Below are 26,805 nucleotides of genomic sequence, written 5' to 3'. Positions count from 1 at the left end.
ATACAACAAACAAGACGAAGCTAAAAGAAAAATGATGCAAAAGAAGCTTGTCCAGAAATCCATGAAAGATTGAGGTCGTTAACTTGAAGATGAATGTTGATAATTAAAGGTGTGTATGAAGAACGGAAGATAGATGTTGAGGATTGAAGCTGGAGATGGTGGATGTGAATACGACAATGGAAAGGAAGTGATGAATGTTACTTTAATGATATGATGTTGATATGGATAATTTGTTTGTTGCTTGATTAAGACAATGTTTAGTTTTTAAGTACATCGATGTTTGATGTTTTATTAAGACAATGTTTATGTTTTAATTAGATTAGTTTTTAATTAGATATGTGGATATGTGGAGATGGTGGATGTGAATCTTTGAAAATATATATGATATGGTGGATATGTGGGTCTTTTATTACTTTACAAAACAAATGTATATTTTTATGATATGTGGGTATAATCACATATGATTTTGAAAATCATATGTGATTAAATTCATAATAATTTATGCTAGAATTAACATATGAAACAAAATCACATATGATTTAAATCTGTTCATTTTAGAAAACAAATAAAACATGATTTGGAAAATCATGTGTGATTATATTCATAATCATTTATGCTAGAAATAACATATGATTTCAAAAATCACATGTGATTACAATATTGAAACAAAATAATATGTGATTTAAATCTAAACACATTAAAAAACAAATCACATATGATTCAAATATGTTCAAATTGACAAATCATATATGCTAAAATAAACATATGAATTTGCACATGTTATGAAAAGTGTATCAATCACATGTGATTATGTATATAAAACATCTATTAAATCTTATTTACATACCAGAATCACATATGATCACTATATGGTTTATACTTTTCAACCACATATGATTATATGTATGAAATAAACTATTGTAAATAATCACATGTGATTATCATGTGTAATATATGGATACACAAAAAGAAAAATCACATATGATTAAATATGTTCACATTATAAAAATAATATGTGATTACAAAAAATCTTATTTGCATTAGAAAATCACATGTGATTATGTATATAAAAATATATGCTATTATTAAATCACATGTGATTAAGATCTTTTATTAACAGTTTATACTTACTATTATAGAAACAAATCACATGTGATTATACTAGTAAAAATTACAGAATCACATAAGATTCATATAACAATCACATATAATTATACACAGAAAACAAAAAAGTTGAATGAGGAAAAATAAATTGAATCACATATGATTATCATATGTTATGAACATTATATACTTAAAAAATTGAAAGCTAATAAAAAATCTATACATTAATTCTCAGCATTAAATCTGCTTGGACAAGTACGCCTGTTGTGTGGTTCTCTTTTACCACATACTGAACATTTTCTGGTTTTCGTTTGAGCTTTCAGAACTGATTTTTCAACTTCACCAATAAGCCTCTTCTTTCGTGATCCTTTATTATGTTGAACATCTGAAACAAAAATGTCGACTTCTTCTGGAATATTAACATTATAAAGTTTCTCAAGGACATCCGAATTTGTACCGACATTTCACTTGAAGAATTACTCTTCACCCCATTCAACAAAAGTTGTGTTTTTTCAGCCAAACATGCTAACTTCTGCTTATCATTTCTCACAATGTCTAAAGCAGTTTCAACATTGAAAAATACTTCATTAACAATTTTGGTAACTTCTTCATCCTCTTCGTCAAAACGATCTCTCGATAGGTGATAATTCAAAGATATTACATCCTTTGTCCATCGCCTAAGAATATATTGTTCCGATATTTCATTACAAATTTTGTCCATCAATACTCCAAAAGTATGTCTGCAAAGCATACCAAAACGATTAAAATGTCCAAAGGAGCAACTCACTTCTTTTTCATCATATTTTAGTTCCACCTGTAACAATGAAAAATCACATATGATTACACATTATTCACATATGATTATACAAATAAAAATCACAGTATGGTTTAATCACATGTGATTAACATCTTTTATATACACAAAATATATCAATCACATATGATTACACACATAAAAACAATATACACACTAGTTTAATCACATGCGATTTAAAAAAATTAAAATTTTCTCTGATCGTATCTAAAAACTCATTATCTTAATAATCATATGTGACTATAATAACATATACCTATAGTCACATATACTCATTATCTTTATAATCACATGTGATTGATCACAACATTATCATAAATAACAAAATGATATAAATAAAAAATAAAATACCTTATACGTTGCTTTTACTTCGTGTTTTTGGTTCTTGTGAATAACTTCAAAAATTTCCCATCCAACTCCCTCGCCTAAATCTTTAACGTCACAAAACCAACCTCCTTTATAAATCTCCTTTTGAACTTCAAAAAAAAAACCTTGCTAGTATACAACTTTGCTGCATGTTGTTCTATCATACGTGGTGACCTCCAAGAATAATTTGCTCCCTTAGTTTTATGATCAAGTTCATGTTGTGTATATCGTTGTTTTTTAATGGCAGCATCATAATTCATCATGAAATTGAGAAAGAAATTTTCAGTTTCTGAATATACATTGAAAAATGAATTGATACTCTCAGACCTTGATGTTGTCTTCATCAACCTATATCTTGGAAAATCATTGAAATATGCAGCTACCCATACTTCCTTATTTTCAAAAATATCTTAAAACCATCTTTCATCTTCAAGATTAAATTCTTTCATCAACAGTTCCCAACTCCTCTCAAAAATATGACGTTCGATATAAATGTCCCAAACAAATTTATTGAACCTTTTCTTGAAATCCATGCTTTTAAGAAATTCCACAGATAGCTGTAATAATCACATATGATTCACAGTTTATAAATTAATATTCAAATATAAAGGTAAAACGCACATGACATAACTTTAAATGCTTTAATCATATGTGCTTATAAATGTAGTCACATATGATTTATAATAATCACGTGTGATTATATTCATAATCATTTATGATAGAATTAACATATGATTTCGACAATTACATGTGATTACAATATTGAAACAAAATCACATGTGATTTAAATCTATTCACATTAGAAAACAAATCACATATGATTTAAATATGTTCAAATTGGAAAATCATATATGCTAGATTAAATATGTGATTACAAAAAGAAAATCACATATGATTAAATATGTTCACATTATAAAAATAATATGTGATTGCCAAAAATATTATTCAGATTAAAAAATCACATGTGATATATCACAAGTGATTATGTATATAAAAATATATGCTATGTAAAATCACACGTGATTTCAAAAAATTGTACCTTTTTTGGCAATTTCTTCATGATATGCCACATGCACAATCTATGCTTTGATTGAGAAAAAACAGAATCAACTGCTTGTTTTATTGCTACAACTTGATCAGTTAAAGCTAGTAATGGTTGTTTATTTGAATGAGCCTTCAGAAACTATTCAAGAAGCTATTTATACGAATCCACATCCTCCGTGCTTAACAACCCCACTCCAACAGTAACAGATGATTTATGATGATCCATGACAGTGAATGGAACAAAAACCAATGCATACCTATTTCATGTAATAATCAAAATACGTTTAACCATATTTAGAACATAGAAATAAATTACATAAGAATGCTTGATGATAAATGAAAAATCACATATGATTATAATCAAAATAACATTACAAATACTTGATGAACATTCATTAAATCACATATGATTACAATCATCATCACATCAATATACTTGTTGACAATTGATAAATCACGTGTGATTAGAAAAATAACTACATCAGAATACTTGTTAAGCATTGATCAATCATCAATCTCATATGATTATAGTCCGATGTGATTAAACACATAATCACATCAGCATGTTTGTTGATATATGATCAATCACATATGATTATAATCATAATCAAAATACCATTCATGTTTAAGATTCATCAATCACATATGATTAAAATAATAATTACATGAGTATACTTATTGAGAAATGATAAATCACATATAATTAGAAACATAAATACAGAAGAAAAACTTACTTATTTGTACGAAAGGTTGCATCAAACGACATAACATCTCCGAATTCACTATAGTATGCTTTGTTTAATTGGCCCAAAACATTGCATTTAAGACATTATTCTCATCACATCTATAAAAAAATGAATAATTCGGATAGTTGTTTTTCCGATCATTCATCTTTTTCACAATAAGTTGAGCATCTCTGAAGCCAATAATAGAGCCCATATCCCTCTTAAAATTTCTGTAATCTACAACCTTGCCCCTTACATACTGAAAACCTCCTTTCAAAGTTGATTTGAGTTTGTAAGCTATTGTAGCACCCATTTTTTGCAGTAGAAGCCTGAACAATGAACTCCTTGTCACAGTATGAAAGAGTCCTTGTACTTTTCAAATGAAATGTATCTTCAAGCTCGTGGTTGTGATTTTCTTGAAACTTATCAAACCTATACTCACACGTTCCTTTGACATGTTTCCCAATAATTTTGGCTTTACAATCTCTAACCCTGTAGATTGTATTACATTCCATTGGATTTAATTTTTGTTTACCCATCCTGTTACAAACCAAAAACCTATGCTTTATTATATCACCAACTTTCCTTAATGTGTTCAGACGAACATCAAAACCAGCCTTATCTTCATGTCTTTATAAAAATTAACTCCCTCATCCATATCTTTGAACCTCATTGACTTAGAAGGTTTAAACTCTTCAGGAACATCTGGTTTGATATCATGCAAAACCTCTGACATATAAATATCTGATACATAACTTGAACTCGTCCTACTGTTTGAATTTGCATCATTACAGGAAGTAGAACATTCACATGTATGATCAAATATGGAAAACGTTTTAATCATATATTATTATAAAAGAAACAATTGAATATACATAAATGAATGCAATGTAAAACCACATGTGATTAATAATAAAATTCCTTATATAATCATATATGATTAAAAGAAATAATTGAACATAGATAAACTAAACATATGTCAATATTTATTCAAATATCAAAAAATGGATAATCACATATGATTAAAACTATATTAAACATACTTATTAAAAAAACAAATGAATAATCACATAAGATTAACAAAACATATTAAATTAAAAAACAATGAATTACTAATAATCACATGTGATTATATAAGGAATTCATTATTAATCACATATGATCATATAAAGAATTCATTATCAATCACATGTGATTGTACATTACATACATTGATATATATTCAATTCTAAAATACATCAATAATTAAAAAAAACAATAACTTGCTTATATAATCATAACAAATTAAATAAGTATTTAATTTTTTTCCCTGAAACACTAAAGTTTTGGATTTGATGACTTGAATGTTCAAAATCTTCATCCATGTAGTTTTGGATTTGATGACTTGAATGTTCAACATCTTCATCAACATCTTTAATACTAATTTGATCTTCATTTCTAAAGAAATTCACATTATCGCTTGTAAAAGGCATTATCAAATAATAGAACCTGTCATTAACAACATAAACAATTATTATTACAACAAATATTAATAATATAAGATTTAAAAAACTATAACATAAAATGTAAATGTTTATAAGATTTATGATTATAACATATATCAATCATATATGATTTTAAATATATATGACTAAAACATTTATGATTATAACATATATTAATCATATATGACTTAAAGAATTGTATTATAGTTTATAACATATATATGATCATAGGGTCACTTGAAGAACATGATTGTTAGCTCAATGAGGGGAGCTTTTGGAGGCCAAAAGTGAGGCAATAATCAATTCAATTAACCACGACTTTCACACAAAAGGAGATGGTGGAGATGTTGAAGGCTGAAGGAACTACTGGAAAAGATCTTAATCACATGTGATTGAAATAATACGATTTTAAACAAATACTAATCAGATGTTTTTTTGATCGTTTTAGGTTTTTCTGCAAGAATAAATCATGATTATTAGCTTTATAATCAATAATATCGATTTAAACTACATAAATGCAGCTACAAGGGAAGAATCGGCGTTTCATGAATAATCTATTAAACCTAACTCCTTTCAAACTCAAAACTTTCGACTTATACTTCATAAATGCAGTCACAATGCAATAATCGACATTTAATGATCAAAATAAGCTCTACAAATTGATGATTTTTACTTTTTTGATGAACAATATCTTAAACCTAATTAATTTCAAACTAAAAACGTTAAAAAACTGATTCGATTACTATAATAGATGAAATAAATTTAAATGCAAGTGTTTAATCATCGAAAAAAGATATACAAATTGAAGATTTTTACCTTTTGATAGAAAGAACTATTAGACCTAACTTCTTGGTAGAATAGATGCAATTCCTTCTTCTATAAGAATCGACGAACAAAACACAGAGGATTTAGGAAAAAAATTCGAAGAAATAGCTAAGATTTAGAAGCAATTTCGTAAGGATCGTAAGAAATCAATATGTTCTCAATGTATAATGTCGACCATAGATACGTCGAAAGATGGAAGTAAAATCAGATGAAATCTCATTCATTAAAGCAAAGTTACAGAAATACCCCTGAAAGAGGAACACTCGTGTTTTGTAGCTCCTAAGCTAAAAAAATGTTCTCATTTAAACACACACACACACACACACACACACACACATATATATATATATATATATATATATATATATATATACGGGTTGGCTGGTCAATAATCTCAACCCAAATTCGTCTATTTTCGGGTTGGGTTAGTGTAAGGTTACGGTTTGGGTCGAGAGTTGCCACCCTGTAACGCCCATGTTTCTGGGCAATGTAACTCCTTTTGAAGTAATAAAGATGAATTATTTGAGTATTATGTGAATTATGTGAATTTATGTGCTTTATACTTAATTATAAAGGTATAATAAATAAAGGATAAAAATAAGCGTCAAAATTAAAGTGTGAGATCAACCCGATATCTATACATTAAGTTGTAGTGGTCGAAACAAGGATTTCGGGTATATAAAGAACGCCGAAATCCGAGTTATAGCGAAGAAGTTATGGCCCGTCGAAGTTTTACGGCAAAACCGGCACGACACCGGGAGACGTAAATAGTGAATTTATGATAGATGACTTTTTAGACTTAGTAATCCAAATGAAAGTCGTAGAATATGTTAAACCGAGAGCGTCCATAAAAAGAACGTCCAAATCTGACTTCGTATGAGGAAGTTATGAATTTTATAAGATTTGGCATAGCAGTGCACGACCTGAAACTCGAATTTTAGATCGAGCGGTTTTTGGCCTACACGAACTAAATGAGAATTTAAGATCTCATTAATAGGAACTCAATGGTAAAAAGACAAACGAAAACGGAGTCCGTATGTAGAAGTTATGAATTTTACGCGGACATTTAATAGTATAATCGCCTCGTACTGTAAAATTTAAGATCGGTCGAGAACTATCCCACAGAGTCTAAATGAAACTTGTAGATCTTGTTTTTACCTACGCGTGGATATAAAGAACGTCGAAAACGGAGCTCGTATGCGAGAGTTATGATTTTTCTAAGTCCGGAGGCTGCTGTGCGAGTTTAGGTGACGTGGCGCGATTATAGCCGTTGCTTTCTCTCCAAGGCAAGGCATCAGATGATGACACATGGCATTGACTCAGCGAGTCAATGACCCAACTCGGCGAGTCCATCAGCCTGGCAGCCTATAAATAGAGGTTCCGAGCATTGCCATTTTCTTCACACCTCTCCATTTCTTTTCTCCCAAATACCCCCAAACCTTCAAGGTTTTTCCCTAGCACCTCCAAGGTGTTAGAAGCAAGTCCCGGAGCGCTGGAAAGCTCCGAGAAGAAGAGCTTTCAGCTCAGAAGCTCTGCCCGCGTAAAGCCCGGTTTTTAGCAAAACCCGCTGTAAGTGAGATACGCCTAACATACTTTAAATATAGCTTATATATAAATATAATATCGTTATTGTGAATCTATAAATAAGATTTATCAGTGACTCAAAGTCGTTATACTGATTGATCTACTTACATGAATGATGTCTAGGCTGTGATTTAGTGAGGTGTTTAAAGTGGGAATTCCAAACAGTATACTTCGTATACCAATCGGACCCTACCTTCGATATGATCCTACCTGGTTGTTACTTACTTGATAGATCATGAAGTAGACTTTGAGTTAATGATGAATCTAGACTAATAATTAGTCGCAGTGAATATTAGACTAAAATCTAGTGGTAATGATACTAGGTTTCGTCGAAAGAAAATAAATTAATAGAAGCGAAGCGCCGTCTGGGTTCGGAATCACCACCTTAACAAGTGAGTGCATAGTTACTTTCATCTTACACATAGATATGAAGTATTTTATATAAATTACGTGCTATGTGTGCATATTGTCTGAATACTTGTTGTCTATGCTGGATGAAAGATTTTATACATGTTTTAAATGATTTAAATTGTATATGTATTTTATATCTACAAAATGTGTTGGGTAAAACATGGGTAGATATAATAGTTGGGTGTGATGAAATAAAATGATGAGAGGCCTCGATGTTGATGTTTCCAGTCATATAGCAGAGTATAGATGACGAACACAGACTCTTCTAGACGGTTTAGTGGAGAGCTAGCAGGCTCGCAACCTGTAGGTGTTTGTGAACGATGTGTTCACCGGTGTACTCCATCCCCCTCATGGTTGCCTTAAGGACTTTTATTGCTGAGGATCCCCTTAGCAGTAGTGTCCATCCCGATGATGATCCTTAGGCTAGGTCCCTTATTATAGGTGTTTTAGGGACGTAAAGTGAGGATAACGGGAACAGGTAATCGGGTTATTGTTGGTTGATGAAATTAATAAACTTATTTATTGTGGATTGAAAACCCTATGTGCTCACCAGGCTCCCAAGCCTGACCCACTCAGTTTCTTGTATTACAGGTAGTGGCACTCGAGCATAGATGTGATGTGTGGAGGAGGGATTATGGATTATAGGCCTGTAGATATGAATAAATGTTTTAAGGCTTATATTGTACTGTTTATGCTTTTGATCTGTATCGAACATGACATCCCAAGGTTTTTAATGAAATACATTTCTCCGGAAATGCTTTGATAAATCTTTATCATATTTTCTTTTGGGAACGTATTCCACAACACTTTTATTTAAAATATTACTCTGATTTTTAAACAAAGCATAAACAAAATCGGTCTTTTCTGGCCATGAAAATGGGGATATTAGACACCCCTACCCCTGATTATGGGTTGGGTCGAATGTGTAGGTTGGGCCCGATGATATGTATGGTATGTGGTATTTTGTTGAATTTACTAAGCTTTGTGCTTAAGGTTCATGGTTTAAACATTTTTGAGGTACTTTTAGTTCCAGAGGGAAGGGCCCGACTTGACTGCACTGCATCCCCCGATGGCTTTTCCGCATCCATTACTTTTGATATACTATGATGTTTGAAAACACAATTGACATCGAATGGATTTGGAACCAATGTTTGTATGACTCTATGTTTTAAAATGAAAACTTTTATTGGCATTTTTGGGACGTTACATAACATCGCAGAAACAGAGTTCTACTTTCCATTCCCATCTCACAGATACCCTTAATTTGATGCTACCCAATATCCAAACTTCATTGAACTGAGCATCTCCTTTGGGTCTTACAATACCTGTAATCGTCCTTTGACATCAATTTCCTGCGTATATATTTTCTTTATAGTACATGATATAGCCAAGTACTCTTTCAACTTAACTCGAACTAAGCATCCTTTATGAGTCTTATATCATCACTAGGAAAGACTACAATGCTTATAATCAACTTACAATACCACCTCTGTTTAGGCAACCTTGTCCTAATTTAGTGCATATATTAAGTATAGAGTATTAGGTATTAACACACATTTAAGATTACTACAACTTTTTTTTAGATTACTTAGGCTAATAAGCAACCTATCATTGATTCACTTTTTACGACATCGAAGAATCATGACTTCTTCACGTGAAGTCAAATTTAAGAATTCCTTATATCCACATAATCATCATCGCAGCTACTACAACTTTCATCAAGATTAGTTATCCTAATTAATCTTCCATCAAAAATGTTATTTTTATCGCTTAGTGATAAAAAGTGTATATTGTCTGTAAAGTGCACGACTTACAGTTATCTTATTTAATTATTCAATAACATGAATAATTATTTATTATAATCACTTAAATCATGTATCCATAACTTACGGGCATCACAATATATTCATATGTGAATCCCATATACCATTCCATATTTGATTTGTATTAATAAGAATATATTGATGCACATGTGAATGTATATTTATATACGAATATTACATCATATATGTTGTGTGACATCCTTAATTTTCTCGGCTAGAAATGACCGTTTAATTTATGCTTATTTTAAAACAAAGTTTATTTAGTAATGCGGAATTTGCCTTATAAAAAGTATTTTCGAAGAAAGTATTTTTCATTGATTTATAAAAGCTTGAGATGTCATAACTGATATATAACATAAACATAAACGTAATCATTATAGGCCTTACAATAACTCATTGCACTAGTAGCCTATACTCCTTGAATCTATCAGTGGATTGTACCTTCGCACCCTTTTTACCTATGATAAAAGGAAACTGAGTGGTTCAGGCTTGGGAACCTGGTGAGCACATAGGGTTTTCAACCCACAATATCATTATTATATTGTTTTGAGTTTATATAACACATCACACAAATTAATCCTAATTACACATTCCCGTTATTCTTACACTTTGATACTATATAGAAAATCTCAAGGGTCCAATGCTAAAGGATCTCTATAACAACGTGTAGACAAAATTACCTGGGGATTCCTTAGCAATACATGTCAGTAAGGCAACCATGAGGGGGATATAGTACTCGAATGAACATACAATCCATACTCCCTCATAGTATGATTTAATAGCACCTATAGATTGTGAGTCTGCTAGTGTTCCACTGGACTGTCTAGAAGAGTTTGTAGTTGTCATCAATACTCTGCTTGATGACTGCTCTTAGTTGGGCATGACCTCTCGCCATTATCTTTGGTATAGTCTCTCACCACTATTCTATCTCTGGCATGGTCTCTCACCATTATACTATCTCTTTTCTCTCTACCCCTTTTTTACCCAATATAACATAAGTATAATCAAATACATATATAATTTATTGCGTGTAAAAAATCATTATCTCATTTAGCACAATTATTAAGAACACAGATAATAAACACATAGGCATCTAAGAAAATTAAATACTTGATATATATGTGTATTCTGAAAGTAACTATGCACTCATTTGATTTAGGTGAATGACTGGTGATTTCAGCAGAGCTTCGCCTAACACCTTAGCTTTTCCTTTGACGCAACCTAGGTATGATTTATACCAAGTCTTAGTTTATTATTTCTTATGACTAATGATAGTCTATATTCCTCAACAATCCCAATGAACACTAAGAGTTCTATGAAGTAAGGATCAACCACGCAGGATAGTTAGGTGGCAGGATCATTTCAGCATAATAACTTTTCTGAAACCCAACAACCAAGTCAATGTGACCATTCTAGACACCTCTCCTATAAGTAGATTGATATGTGCATTTTTACTCATATATTTTGGACATTATCTTAATACTTTTAGCTACAATTATGCTTATTTTGGGACATAAGGTACTTATTATGTTTGAAATCTATTTTGTAGTAGCAAAGACATGCTCGAGATGAAAAGAAAGCAAATATGGAGTTGGAAGCAGGAAAGAGTGAGCTATAACAATCAAAGTCAAAAGAAGGAATTAATTCTGAAGCCCACGACATGGCCATTCTATCTTATACCGTGGGGAGGAGAAGATTCGCGATCATCAGATGACTTGCCGCATACGGGATTTGAGAGATGCCCCTGGCGTGACACCTATTCCCTACGCCGTGATGACTAGATTTTAGGAAACTATAAATATGTCCAGAAATTAGGTCGAATTCTGGAGGTTGGCTTGAGGAATAAGCTAAGGATTGCGACTGAAAACCCTTAGAAAACCCTCAGAAGTGAAGATTTCGGATTAGACTCAAGCTTTGAAGATAACTAAAGGAAGATCATCACTGAATCATTCGGTTTGCTAGATTTTACCATGTCTATTCTAGTAAACTTCGATTTTTTTTTTGTGTCTGCTTTAGTTGTGGGCTAATCATCCCATACTTCTATTTGGTGAAGATGAACCTGAATCTTATGTGTTGATTTCGATTTATGGATGTTTTATGTTGATTTTACTTGTGTTTGATAATCAAAATCCTAGCATGTTTTAATTCTAGTCTTTGAATGCCTTTATATTTTAGTGTATTAGATGATTATTCTATTTGCATGAACTTGTTTTCCTACTGGTTTATGATCATTAAATTGATAGAGCTAGGATTAATCATATTTAGATTGGGTAATTAAAGCTAGTAACTTTAACTGTGTTAGAAATTAATCTTAATTTGTGCTTGGTTTCTTGACTTGATCATAGGAAAGTAGCTATTAGATTTATCATTTACAGTCCAATTTGTGTTTATATCAATTTTGTGTTTGAAATGTTCTTGATCATTGCATGGTAATTCATAAATTGGTACATCTAGGTATTTGATCATAATAACTAGTAAATTAATGAATTGGTAATCAATAAAATCCATCCACTAGAAATCAACCATATGAGAAGGGGAAATAGGAACTTAACAGAAGTACTCTTTAATCTTGAAGTAAAAATTGTGTTCTTGCTTGTTTAGTTTAATTAGTTGTTTGAATTGAATTAAGTTCTTCGGATCTCGAAAAATCAGTAAAACCCCCAATTTAAAATTTATTTTCTTAGTTTAATTAGAAGTAATTATTTTATTAATTAAATTTCGTTCCCTATGTTTGACACCCGACTTACCTAATCTATTCTATAATCCGACTAGGTACGCTGCCTATAGGTGCATAAATTAGTTAAGTTAGTTATGTTTATAAATTTAAAAGTATATAGGTATGATTTTGTGCACATAAATATCAATAAGTATTATGACTTGGAATCAGTGATAAATCTTATTTATAGGTTCATAATAACGAGTTATGACTATAAATATAAGTTACACTGAAAGCAAAAGAGTGTAGCTTAACTTCCAGAGGTTTTAGAGAAAACCGGGAAAATGTGCAGTCAAGACTCCAAAACTAAAAGCTCTATTTTTTCGGGCTCCGAGCTACTCTAGAGCCTAGCTAAATGTCACAACTAGCATTTTAGCTAGGAAATTCTATTTTCATGTAAACATCAACTATTGTAAGGCTTGTACTCTAAGTGAATATCATGCTATATGCTAAAATGAAATCATCCATTTGATTCCAAACTCCTGAGTGAAGTTCAAAACCTAATACAATACATCTCATATATTCAACTATGGGTTGAAAACCCTAAAAATCCCGGTTCAAATTTGTTATGGACTAGGATCCTCTTATTGGGCCTAATGGACCAGTAAACTTTCAATTTGGCTATTTTGGGCCAAGGAACCCTATTTGGGCTCTAATTGGACCCACATCCATGAAACTAAAGAATTTTGGGTCATGTGGGCCTAGAATGATTCATCTTATCTCTAATGGGCCATGATGGGCCGTAAATGATTTCATAAGCCCTAATGGGCCGTAAACTATATTCTTGGGCTTCATTGGGCCGTGAACCCTCATAAGGGCCTAATGGGCCGAAAATCTTCATCTTGCGCCTCCTAAATTTGAACTAAACCAAGAAAGGGCCCAAACTCTTTCATTATCTCTTCCTTTTCCCTTATACTCGGCCCAACAACAAAAAAAAAGAAAAAAAGGAAAAACAAATGGGAAGGAAATGGAGTTGACACCTCATCAATACCTAGTGGATATCCGTGCAAGAGTGCATGTATCCATGCAACCCTCAAATCACTCTCTTCATAAGTCAACCCTCCCATCTCTTATCTCTCTCTAACTCTCGACCTCTCTCCCTCTCCAACCTCACTCACCATTTCAAATTCAACACCTTTTCTCTCAACCTTCAACACTCTTCCACTCTCTATCTCTCAAGAAATTCGTGAGTATTAGGAGTATTTTCAAGAAGATCACTTCAAGCTTCACATTGTGGTAAGATCATACAAACTCAAGTTGATATACTTCATTTTTAAGCTCAATCACTCCACCTAAACACATGTTTTTCGTAAGTCATGCTTCCTAGAACTCCCTAAGTTCGAAAATCTTCTCAAGAACACATCTAGGGCCGATTTTCGATTTTCACTTTGTTTTGGGGGAGAATACAAGTTGTTTTGTGTAGATCTATGTGTGTATGCATGATTTTGTGGGTTTTTCTAGTTATATATGTGTTTATGTGTTGTAAACTTCATGAACTTAAAGATCTACTAAAAGATGATGATATTGGTATGACATAACACTTATTTCAACTCATCTTACAAGAAAAAGGTTTAAAATACATTTAGTTTACTTGAAGCTAAGAAAAACTTCATGAAAGGGGCTAAAATCGACAAAATGACAAAAATATGGGTTATTTATGTAACTCACGACTAGTAAGGGGTTCAAAAGGAAATTTTTGCTAAACAAGGCTAATCTCGACATTTGAGACCTTATAAGGACTAAAAGTGTAAACCTTTTCATAAATGGGCCTTATTTGGGCTTTTCACGGTTTTGGGCCCAAAAATTGTAATTTTTGATCTTTTGTGGGCTTAAATGTCATTTTCAAGAAAGTTGTGCCAAAAATGTAAATTTTTTTTTGATAAGAAGGGTTCAAGTTGTGAAAATATAAAAATTTGGGCCAAAAAGATAAAATTTTCTATAATGGACCGGATATGTATATTTTTATAAAAATCAAGCCAAAAATGATATTTTTGACAAAAGTGAGTTAAAAATGTTATTTTTACTAAAATTGGGTCTTAATTGTAAATTTTGGGCTTAATGGGCCAGGAATGTCATTTTTACAAAAAATGGGCCTTTTATGCCATTTTGGTAAATAACTGAGCTAATACTAGCAATATAATAACAAACGGGCTAATTTTACCATTCTCATGTTATTGGGCCTTAGTGACTTATTTATATGCTTGATAGGTCCTGAATACTCTTTATATGTTTATTGGGCCTCATTGACCCATTAACATGCTCGGCGGTCCTTGGATACTCTTTGCGTGCTATTTGGGCCTGTAAATACCTTACATGTGAAATGGGCCTTAGTTGTCCTTTTACATATATTTGGGCCCATGTTATATAATTTCATTCCTTTCGGGCCCGGAAATTACTTACATGTTTAGTGAGCCTTAGTTGTTCACTTACATGGTTCATTGGGCCTGGAATGTGTTTTATATGTTTCTCTTCACGTAAATTCGATTAAGGATCTAGTGAGACGTGTCGGTTGACACCTATTGAGTGTACGATCGTAGCCTGTAGTTATAACCAGAGTCTCTTGGAGGAAGAGCGGGGATTTATGTATAGATCTACACGGGGATGACGCCCCACACCTGAGCTGTTCGCTACAGTTAGACTAAACCAATCTAGGGTGACGAAAACCTTATTCTATTTTCCGTCGACGTCCATAAACGCCAAGACAGGCGAAATTGTCATTTTCTAGTATGGTTATAACGACTCACTTAGAGGAATTAACATTATGAAATTTACGGGAGACCATTCTCTTTTCTCTTTGGATTACTCGGGAACATACTCGCGCCGGTACTCAATCTCGGGGGTTGATATACCAGCATTCTCTTTTACAGGCAACATAGGGTTGTCTGGGGGCATTCTCTTTACATTCTATTCATTCACTTTTGGCATTCTATTAAACAATAACACACATGCATTAATACAAGATCAGACACAAATATACTAAACTATTTTAAGAAAATATAGGATTTTCTTGTGTTTACAAAGTTATACAAATCATTTTGTCAAACATGCTTATGAACTCACCAACATTTTTATGTTGACCTTTTTAAATTAACTTGTATTCTCAGGAAACCGTTGAAGCAGGTTTGGGCTGAAAAAACTAATAAATGTTTTGTTATATTTTGTTTCATAATACTTTAATTATTTTGGCATGTAATATTCATACACAATACTCGATGTAAATAATGTATGTTGTTATATTACATGTGTGATGATGATGATGTTATGTTTCAATTATATACTATGTTTGGCGTAATGGGCCAAGAATGTCATTTTTACTAAAATTGGGCCTTAATTGTAAATTTTGGGCTTAATGGGCCAAGAATGTCATTTTTACTAAAATTGGGCCTTAATTGTAAATTTTGGGCTTAATGGGCCAGGAATGTCATTTTTACAAAAAATGGGCCTTTTATGCCATTTTGGTAAATAACTGAGCTAATACTAGCAATATAATAACAAACGGGCTAATTTTGCCATTCTCATGTTATTGGGCCTTAGTGGCTTATTTATATGCTTGATAGGTCCTGAATACTCTTTATATGTTTATTGGGCCTCATTGACCCATTAACATGCTCGGCGGTCCTTGGATACTCTTTGCGTGCTATTTGGGCCTGTAAATACCTTACATGTGAAATGGGCCTTAGTTGTCCTTTTACATATATTTGGGCCCATGTTATATAATTTCATTCCTTTCGGGCCTGGAAATTACTTACATGTTTAGTGAGCCTTAGTTGTTCACTTACATGGTTCATTGGGCCTGGAATGTGTTTTATATGTTTCTCTTCACGTAAATTCGATTAAGGATCTAGTGAGACGTGTCGGTTGACACCTATTGAGTGTACGATCGTAGCCTGTAGTTATAACCAGAGTCTCTTGGAGGAAGAGCGGGGATTTGTGTATAGATCTACACGGGGATGACGCCCCACACCTGAGCTGTTCGCTACAGTTAGACTAAACCAATCTAGGGTGACGAAAACCTTATTCTATTTTCCGTCGACGTCCATAAACGCCAAGACAGGCGAAATTGTCATTTTCTAGTATGGTTATAACGACTCACTTAGAGGAATTAACATTATGAAATTTACGGGAGACCATTCTCTTTTCTCTTTGGATTACTCGGGAACATACTCGCGCCGGTACTCAATCTCGGGGGTTGATATACCAGCATTCTCTTTTACAGGCAACATAGGGTTGTCTGGGGGCATTCTCTTTACATTCTATTCATTCACTTTTGGCATTCTATTAAACAATAACACACATGCATTAATACAAGATCGGACACAAATATACTAAACTATTTTAAGAAAATATAGGATTTTCTTGTGTTTACAAAGTTATACAAATCATTTTCTCAAACATGCTTATGAACTCACCAACATTTTTATGTTGACCTTTTTAAATTAACTTGTATTCTCAGGAAACCGTTGAAGCAGGTTTGGGCTGAACAAACTAATAAATGTTTTGTTATATTTTGTTTCATAATACTTTAATTATTTTGGCATGTAATATTCATACACAATACTCGATGTAAATAATGTATGTTGTTATATTACATGTGTGATGATGATGATGTTATGTTTCAATTATATACTATGTGATGATACTACAAGGATGAAGTCAGAGACAAGCCCCCAGACGTTTCCGCCGTCTGGTTCGGGGGTGTGACACTAAAATACTCAAGAAACCTAGAAAAATTGGACTCAAGTAGAGATAGTAGCTCAGAGAGAAAGGATTTGAAATTTGGTGTGAAAATGAAGAAATCTGAAGCTCTATATACTGCAGGGCGTGCGCGTTAGTCCACCTCATGGCAATCTAGAATATGACACATGTCACACTCTTATGGAGTGACACATCACGTCCGTCCGTATCTTGCCACATCGCTTGACTTTTGGAGGAGTGAGATGTCGGATTACCACGTGGCACACTCCGGTGCTACTACATCATCAACATAGGCGTTTTCTTGAAAATATTCGGATGGCCATAACTTTCGTATACGAGCTCCATTTTCGACATTCTTTTATATCCACGATGGACATATACTATAACTTTGGTTAAGATTATTTATCCTGAATAATTTTCTATCAAAAAGTCATCTTTAACGCTTATTATATCTTAATTGACTAGCCTGAATTTGCGGGTATTACATGTTGTTTATTTGGTATATGTTGTTTATTTGGCATATATTCACATGTGAATATACCTTTACACGTAAATCAACATATGATTATTAAAAGTCTAAAGCAAATATGCAAGAAATTTTATTCACATATGAATACATTATACTATATTATTTATGTTGGATTAGGTGTCTAAGCCCATAACTATAAATGGGATGTACTTGACCCGATAGTAGTGAAGGGTTTTAGGTAAAACAAATAAACTAGAAAACAATTCCTAAGTTCACATGCAACCTACTTTGCATCTATGTTTTAACTATTGAACATACAACTTTGAATTGCAAAACTAGAACCCTAGAGGAGAGAGGCTAATTTCGAAATTAACAAACTAGGGTTTAGGGTTTACATACCTTTCAATTGTTATAGCAAACAATTGATATTCCCTTGATCTTGATCTTGATCTTCTTGGAAGCTTTAGCACCACAAGTGTAATGCCTCTAATGGAATCACACCCAATGACTAGCAAGAAGGAAAGTAGAAGAGAGAGGGGGAGAGGGAGTATGCAAAATCTCGGCCTTAGGGTTTCTTCAAAAGAAAGAGTGACCAAAAACATGAACCAGGAGGCTCCTTATATAGCTGAGGGATCTAGGGTTTAAGGGAAACCCTAGTTATCCTTTGCTTAGGGCCTAAGCAAACCCAAGGGCCTTATCCAAGCCCCTATGGACGAAATTATTAGGGTTTCCCCTAAAGATTTCGTCCACCCTCTTCCAAGGGGTTTCTAGAGCCTTCCACTCAACTATTAGATAATTGCAAACTAGTCCCTGCACCTTATAATTAATTCTTTTAACCCCAAAATCAATTCTGATTAATTTCTGGCTAACAATTAATTAAACATAATGATTTCTAATTAATATATTAATCCATTAACATATTAATAAATCATTTATATATATATATATTAATTTATTAATCTTATAAATTAATATCTCTCCTTTCATAATTTCCTTGTCCAGTTGCTAGGTTGAGGGCAACCCAAAAGGACTGTGCTGCTATCAATTCAAGTACATACCAATTATAGTTATGGGCTTAGACACCTAATCCAACAGTCTCCCACTTGGATAAGTCTGTAACTATAATTGCTAGTATGCCTTCTAAATTTGACCAGCAAATTGTAGCTTCCAAAAGCTGCTGCCGAACTCTGACCCAGTCAGTTATGTGTCCTAAGATAAGTGATCATATAACCCATCGTTCTGCTTGATATCCCCAGACAAAAGACATGGAATGTAATCAATCTGTTTGTCCAGAATCTATGTTTCCCGATTCCTGATTTGTGATGATGAAGGACTTCTAATCGAACACATCAATTTAGTCCTGGCTGGGCCCAGCACATAAGTCAACACCAAATCATCGAGGGGCCCACAGATATCGCTTTTCCTGTTAGGGCAAAAGGAACGAATAAACGTTGACTCATATGCTTGTATCTTTTACTCATCAAATTATGCATGACAATACGTTTTATAACACCAAGTTACTGATGCGTTTTCGTATCACCAATGCACAACCGACTTGTAAATTACAACTCATATATCTTCGTTTCAAGATTATAAGATATTATCGTCTCAGTATTACTCGTGATGAATTCCATGAAGTAATACTCTGAGCGAGGGTTTATCCAATACTCAAATCTCAATTTCTGAGTACTCATGAACATTGCAGCAATTCTATTACCATGTCTATCCTTAGACAATCTGCAATCCAATTCATGACAGTCTTAATTCACTACTTACTTCCAAGAGTACGAGCGACTGTGGAGTTTGAATAATCTCATTATTCAGGAAGTAAAACATGCAAAAATGAAACACAATAATAAACAATTGACAAAAGGTAGTAGCCAAACTTATAAATAATACTTTATTATTTAATCACCAAAAGTCAATTACATTTACTTTGTTACAAGTTTCAAAAACTAATCTAACTACTAAAACTAATATCATCTTTCAGTCCTATGCTCCGAGCATGCTGAATATGCTTAGCCCTACTCAGACCCTTTGTGAGGGGATCTGCTGGGTTATCTTCAGATGACACCCTCTTTACTATAAGATGGCCTTCTTCAACTCTATGTCTGATGAAATGGTACTTTCTGTCGATATGTCTGGTCTTACCATGATCTCTTGGTTCCTTTGTCAAGGCAACCGCTCCTTCATTATCGCAGAACAGTTCCATAGGCTCCTGGATGGTTGGAACAACTCCGAGATCCCCGATGAAGTTCCTCAACCAAGCTGCTTCTTTCGACGCTTCACTTGCTGCTATGTACTCTGATTCACAAGTAGAATCAGCCACCGTATTTTGCTTGGAACTCTTCCAAGTAACTGCTCCTCCATTCAGTAAAAACACCCAGCCCGACTGAGAACGGAAGTTATCTCTATCCGTCTGAAAGCTGGCATCACTGTAACCATCTACTCTCAAAGTATCACTACCACCAAGCACAAGGATCCAGTCCTTTGTCCTTCGCAAATACTTGAGTATATTCTTAACTGCTATCCAATGAGCTCTACCTGGGTTTCCCTGATAGCGACTGACCATGCTCAAAGCAAATGCCACATCAGGGCGAGTACATGTCATAGCGTACATGATCGATCCGACAGCGGAAGCATAAGGTACACGACTCATGTCATCTATTTCAACATCTGTACTCGGGCATTGAGTCTTACTCAATTTGGTATTGCTCTGGATAGGTAGCTCTCCCTTCTTGGAATTTTCCATACTAAACCTCTTTAGTACCTTATCCAAGTATGTGCTCTGACTAAGTCCAATTAGTCTCTTCTTTCTATCTCTCAATATTCTAATCCCAAGAATATAGGCAGCTTCTCCAAGGTCTTTCATTGCAAAACACTTTCCAAGCCAAGACTTAACCTGTTTCAAGGTTGGAACGTCGTTACCAATGAGTAATATGTCATCGACATATAACACCAGAAAAGTTACTATACTCCCACTAGCCTTGATATACACACAAAACTCATCTTCACTTCTAGAGAAACCAAACTCTTTGACTTTCTCATGGAAGCAAAGATTCCAACTGCGAGATGCTTGTTTCAATCCATAAATGGATTTCTCAAGCTTGCACACTCTATTGGGAAACTTTGCATCAACAAAACCCTCTGGCTGACTCATGTAAACATCTTCAGCCAACTTCCCATTAAGGAAAGCAGTTTTGACATCCATCTGCCAGATTTCATAATCATGAAAGGCTGCTATGGCGAGCAATATCCTAATAGATTTAATCTTAGCCACTGGCGAAAAAGTCTCATCATAGTCAACCCCTGGGGTTTGAGTAAAACCTTTTGCAACCAGTCGAGCCTTGAATGTATGCACATTCCCATCCATGTCTGTCTTCTTCTTGAAGATCCATTTGCACCCAACTGTCTTGCGACCTGGTGCACTATCAACCAAATTCCAAACTTGGTTGTCATACATGGACTTAATCTCGCTGTCCATTGCCTCTTTCCACTTGGAAGCCTCTGGGCCTGCCATTGCTTCCTTATAAGTGACTGGTTCATCTAAGTTTACCAGTGTTCTGTCACTTATGAATGTGTCACCATCTGAAGTAATATGAAAACCATACAACTCAGGTGGCACACTCACCCTAGTGGATCTTCTAAGAGGTAATGAGTTATCAATTGGTTCAACAGGAACTGTTTCCTCTGGTTGAGTGCTAGTGTCATCTAAGGTTCCTTCATTGGCTGACTCTTGAATTTCTTCAAGGTCAATAGTGCTCCCACTGTCCTCTTTGAATATGAGCTCTCTTTCAAGAAAGACTCCTCTTCGTGCTACAAAGACCACGTTTTCACTAGGCCTGTAGAACAAATATCCAAAAGACTGCTTTGGGTAACCAATGAAAACACATTTCTCACTTCTAGCTGCTAGCTTGTCGTGAGTCTCTCGTCTTACGAAAGCTTCACAACCCCAGACTTTAATATGTGCTAACGAGGGAACTTTCCCTGTCCACATTTCGTGAGGTGTTTTGGCAACCTTCTTTGTAGGGACAAGATTGAGGATGTGGGCGGCTGTCTCTAAGGCATACCCCCAGAAGTGAATAGGAAGCGAAGCCCGACTCATCATAGAACGAACCATGTCTAACAAGGTTCGATTGCGCCTCTCAGCTACACCATTTAACTGTGGTGTCCTAGGAGGAGTCAATTGTGAGACTATCCCACATTCTTTCAGATAGTCGTTAAACTCGATACTAAGATACTCCCCGCCTCTATCGGATCTAAGTATCTTTATCTTTCTGCCCAATTGATTTTCGACTTCATGCTTAAACTCTTTGAACTTTTCAAAAGTTTCTGACTTATGCTTGATCAAGTAGATATATCCATATCTGCTATAATCGTCAGTGAAGGTCACATAGAATCGATTAGCATCTCTTGTAGTTGATCTGAAGGGTCCACACACATCCGTGTGTATGAGATCCAACAGACCTTCACCTCTTTCACAAGACCCTGTGAATGGTGATTTTGTCATCTTTCCCAAAAGACAAGACTCACACATATCATCTGACTTTAGGTCAAATGATTCCAACACTCCATCCTTTTGGAGTTGGGCTATGCGTTTCTTGTTAATGTGTCCAAGACGACAATGCCACAAGCATGCCTTGTCTACACTATTAGACAAGTCAATATTAAGTACACTATTTCCTAGGCTATCAACACAAGTCACTGTTTCATACACACCATTACAAGGCAAAGCTTCAAACATAAAAACACCATTCTTATAAACAGAAATTGAACCATTCAAATCATTAAAAGAATATGTAAAACCTTGTCTGAACAATGCATGAAATGAAATAATGTTTCTCGTCATCTCAGACGAATAGCAACAATTTATTAAATCTAATCTAACATCATTACTAAGCAGAAGCTGATAAACTCCGATCTTGGTTACTGGTGAAGACTTTCTGTTTCCCATGATCAGGTTTATCCTTCCTCGCTCTATCTCCTCACTTTCCTTTAGACCCTGCAAATCAGAACAGATATGAAAACCACATCCTGTATCAAGGACCCATGAACGAGAAGATAATGAGTTATTAGCAGAAATAGTGTAAATACCTGCCGAAGATGGCTTCACTTTGCCATCCTTGATATCTTGCAGATATTGTGGGCAAGATCTCTTCCAATGCCCCTTTTGGTTGCAGTAAAAGCAAACTGCCTCTTTTGGATCAGAAACATGGGGAGTGGAACCATTGGGCTTAGCCTTTGGGCCATTACTAGATGACCCAGCTTGAGCCTTGCTCTTCCAGTTTTGCTTGGGAGGACCTTTCCTCTTTTTCCCCTTTCCCTGTCCAATAGCCAAAACAGGGGCACTAGCAGGTGTGGAGGGTATACTTTTACCTTTCATCCCTGCCTCAGCTGTCTGCAACAAGTTGTGCAATTGGGCCAAGGTCTGCTCAGTATTGTTCAAATGGTAAGTTAGAATAAACTGACCATAACATTCAGGAAGTGAGTTCAAGACCATGTCAATGGCCAATTCCTCATCAAAGTGAATATTGAGCTTGACCAAACGCTCTATGTAGCGTTGCATTCTTTGCACATGTGACACAACTGACTCCCCATCTTTCATCTTGCAAGCCATGAGTGACTTGACTACTTCGAACTTTTCTTGACGAGCTCGCTTATGGTACTTTTCCATAAGGTCCTTGTTCATCTCGAAAGGCCAGTAGTCCTCATAGTACCTCTACAGTTCTGGGGACATAGTTGCCACCATGATGCATGCCACTTTGGTAGCATCATCGTAATGTTTCTTGTAGGCAGCAAGATCTTCAGGAGTAGCTTCATTCTCATCAAGCTCTTTGAGCTCCTTTTCAAGAACATATTCTTTGTTCTCGAAGCGAAGAGCCATCTTGATGTTGCGCATCCAATCGTTATAGTTTGAGCCATCCATAACGACTTTGGAGCATATATTGAGCAAAGAGAAGTTTTGGTTGGAGGAGGACGAAGCAGAAGTGTTTCCAGGAGTAGACATCTGAAAAGAAAGAAAGTTTTAGTTAGATTTCAAGATACCTTAATAGAATAACCCAAAGATATAGTATCAAGGTTAGGATCCAACTATGAAGATTCACAACTTAGAAATGGGATGCCGAGATCCAAGTGCAAATTTCATAAAGGTAGGTGAATGACGATTCACCAATTCCACCATTAGACGAAACAAACGAAGTGAAATTCCTAATTCTTTTGAGATACATTGAAACTATTCAATGGCATGTTTTATTCTCAGATTATGCTCTTCTATTTGTGACTGGGATGCCGAGGATCACAAACAAGATGTGAATAACCATGCAAATGTGCTTGGTAACCTCATTGTCTTTATCATTAACTATTGATGTGCTGGTAAACCACACACGCTCCATCAAAATGACAATTATGAGATACCCATTGCTACTCTTTATTAGTGCCTTTTAGTGTGCTGGTTAACCACACACGCTCCACTAACGACCAATAAAGCATAATGTGCAATTTCATGGATTAGCATACTTTTCACATTTTTCCTAAAGTAACTAGAGTTGGGATTTTGAAAATAATGTTCTAGTACTTTCTTTAATATCATTATACTTTTAATGAGAAGTAGTTGTCCTATCAAATCCGTTCTGCTAACGACCCTCCACTAATCAAGGAAGCGGTGGGTGAGAGTGGACACCCATTCAACTACCATTTTATAGGCAGTTTCCTTATACCCCCCTTATAGATTAGCTTCGTGAATGAGGCATACTAGCGATTTGACTGACCATATTCTTATACATATAATATTAAACCTTTAATTATAATATATATATATAAGGTGTGTTTTAAAACTTTTTAAAACTTCAAGGGTTTATATAAATTTCGAAATTTAAGCTGTTAAATTCAAATTTAAATAAACCAATTCACTAGATTTAATATTTATCTATTAATTAACTATTAATCAAATTATTAAATCTTGTAAGGATTATCTAATTAAATTAATCAATTAATTTAATCCTAATCCTTATCCCTCTAATTTCGAAAAATAGGGTAAGGATAATTATCCAATTAATCTAATTAAGTAACAATTATCCAAAAAACAAGAAACCCTAGTTATCCTCTAGCATATTTCGAAATTTACAAGGGAGGAGGCTAGGGTTTTCAAAACCCTAACCCTAATTTCGATTAGGGTTCTTTGGAGGCTAGGGTTTTCGAAAAAACCCTTTGATCCAAAACCCTAGAAATCGAAAATTTGGCCTTTAGGGTTTAATAGCTATAAACCCTAATTTGCAATTCAACAATTGTAGCAATTCAATTTAAAACAACAATGGCTCTGATACCACTGAAGGGTTTTAGGTAAAACAAATAAACTAGAAAACAATTCCTAAGTTCACATGCAACCTACTTTGCATCTATGTTTTAACTATTGAACATACAACTTTGAATTGCAAAACTAGAACCCTAGAGGAGAGAGGCTAATTTCGAAATTAACAAACTAGGGTTTAGGGTTTACATACCTTTCAATTGTTATAGCAAACAATTGATATTCCCTTGATCTTGATCTTGATCTTCTTGGAAGCTTTAGCACCACAAGTGTAATGCCTCTAATGGAATCACACCCAATGACTAGCAAGAAGGAAAGTAGAAGAGAGAGGGGGAGAGGGAGTATGCAAAATCTCGGCCTTAGGGTTTCTTCAAAAGAAAGAGTGACCAAAAACATGAACCAGGAGGCTCCTTATATAGCTGAGGGATCTAGGGTTTAAGGGAAACCCTAGTTATCCTTTGCTTAGGGCCTAAGCAAACCCAAGGGCCTTATCCAAGCCCCTATGGACGAAATTATTAGGGTTTCCCCTAAAGATTTCGTCCACCCTCTTCCAAGGGGTTTCTAGAGCCTTCCACTCAACTATTAGATAATTGCAAACTAGTCCCTGCACCTTATAATTAATTCTTTTAACCCCAAAATCAATTCTGATTAATTTCTGGCTAACAATTAATTAAACATAATGATTTCTAATTAATATATTAATCCATTAACATATTAATAAATCATTTATATATATATATATTAATTTATTAATCTTATAAATTAATATCTCTCCTTTCATAATTTCCTTGTCCAGTTGCTAGGTTGAGGGCAACCCAAAAGGACTGTGCTGCTATCAATTCAAGTACATACCAATTATAGTTATGGGCTTAGACACCTAATCCAACAAGTAGCATGGTCCTTTTGGGCTGCCTTCACACTGGTGACTAGACAGGATGACTGTTGAGGAGAGAGGCTGATTTATTATTAAGAATAATAAATTAGGGCATAAATATGATTTATTAATATATTATATGAATAATATATTAATTTGCAATCATATTATTAATTATTATTTAATCAGAAATTAATTTGGAATTAATTTTGGGATTAAAGGAACTGGTTAAAAAGTACATGGGTTGTTTTGTAATTATTTGATAGTTGAGGCTTTGGGCCATTGGATCACCCTTGTTAAGGCTAGGCCGAAAATCCTAGAAGGATTTAGGAGTTTTCGTCCAAGGCCTAATGCAAGGAGGTCCATGGACTTGCTTTGGCCATAAGCTAAGGGATTAGAGTTTCCACCCTGAAACCCTAGCCGACCTCAAGTATAAATAGACCCCCTAGGCTTAAGAATTCATCCCACCCCTTGAGAAACCCTAGAAGAGATGATTTCTAGAGCTAGTTACATTCTCTCCTCTCTCTCATATTCATCCTTTCACTCTTGTGTGTTTGTGAGCCAT

The 26,805-nt window shown here is 34.3% G+C and overlaps 1 protein-coding gene across 1 annotated transcript; it reads right to left on the bottom strand.

Annotated features, from left to right (window-relative positions):
* Positions 1-682: 682 nt before the first annotated feature.
* On the bottom strand, positions 683-3,344 carry LOC145105002 (protein FAR1-RELATED SEQUENCE 5-like). Its single transcript, XM_079042148.1, has 6 exons — positions 3,324-3,344; positions 2,702-2,841; positions 2,410-2,632; positions 1,585-1,918; positions 1,395-1,513; positions 683-688 (listed from the first exon to the last, which is right to left on the bottom strand). The coding sequence occupies exons 1-6, from the start codon at positions 3,342-3,344 to the stop codon at positions 683-685; spliced, it is 843 nt and encodes a 280-aa protein (XP_078898274.1).
* Positions 3,345-26,805: the final 23,461 nt, after the last annotated feature.

This window comes from Lactuca virosa, chromosome 4, assembly GCF_052849685.1.
Source record: "Lactuca virosa cultivar CGN04683 chromosome 4, Lactuca_virosa_CGN04683_v6, whole genome shotgun sequence".
Taxonomy (NCBI): Eukaryota; Viridiplantae; Streptophyta; class Magnoliopsida; order Asterales; family Asteraceae; genus Lactuca; species Lactuca virosa.
Note: the sequence above shows the minus strand (reverse complement) of the source record. Positions and strands in the feature narration are given on the sequence as shown.

Coding starts and splice junctions, on each gene's coding strand:
- LOC145105002 (XM_079042148.1), bottom strand. CDS start 3,344: ATGAAGAAATTGCCAAAAAAG. Junction 2,842..3,323: donor TGAAGAAATTGCCAAAAAAG/GTACAATTTTTT, acceptor TGATTATTACAG/CTATCTGTGGAATTTCTTAA. Junction 1,919..2,409: donor CAAAGTTGTATACTAGCAAG/GTTTTTTTTTTG, acceptor TCATTGTTACAG/GTGGAACTAAAATATGATGA.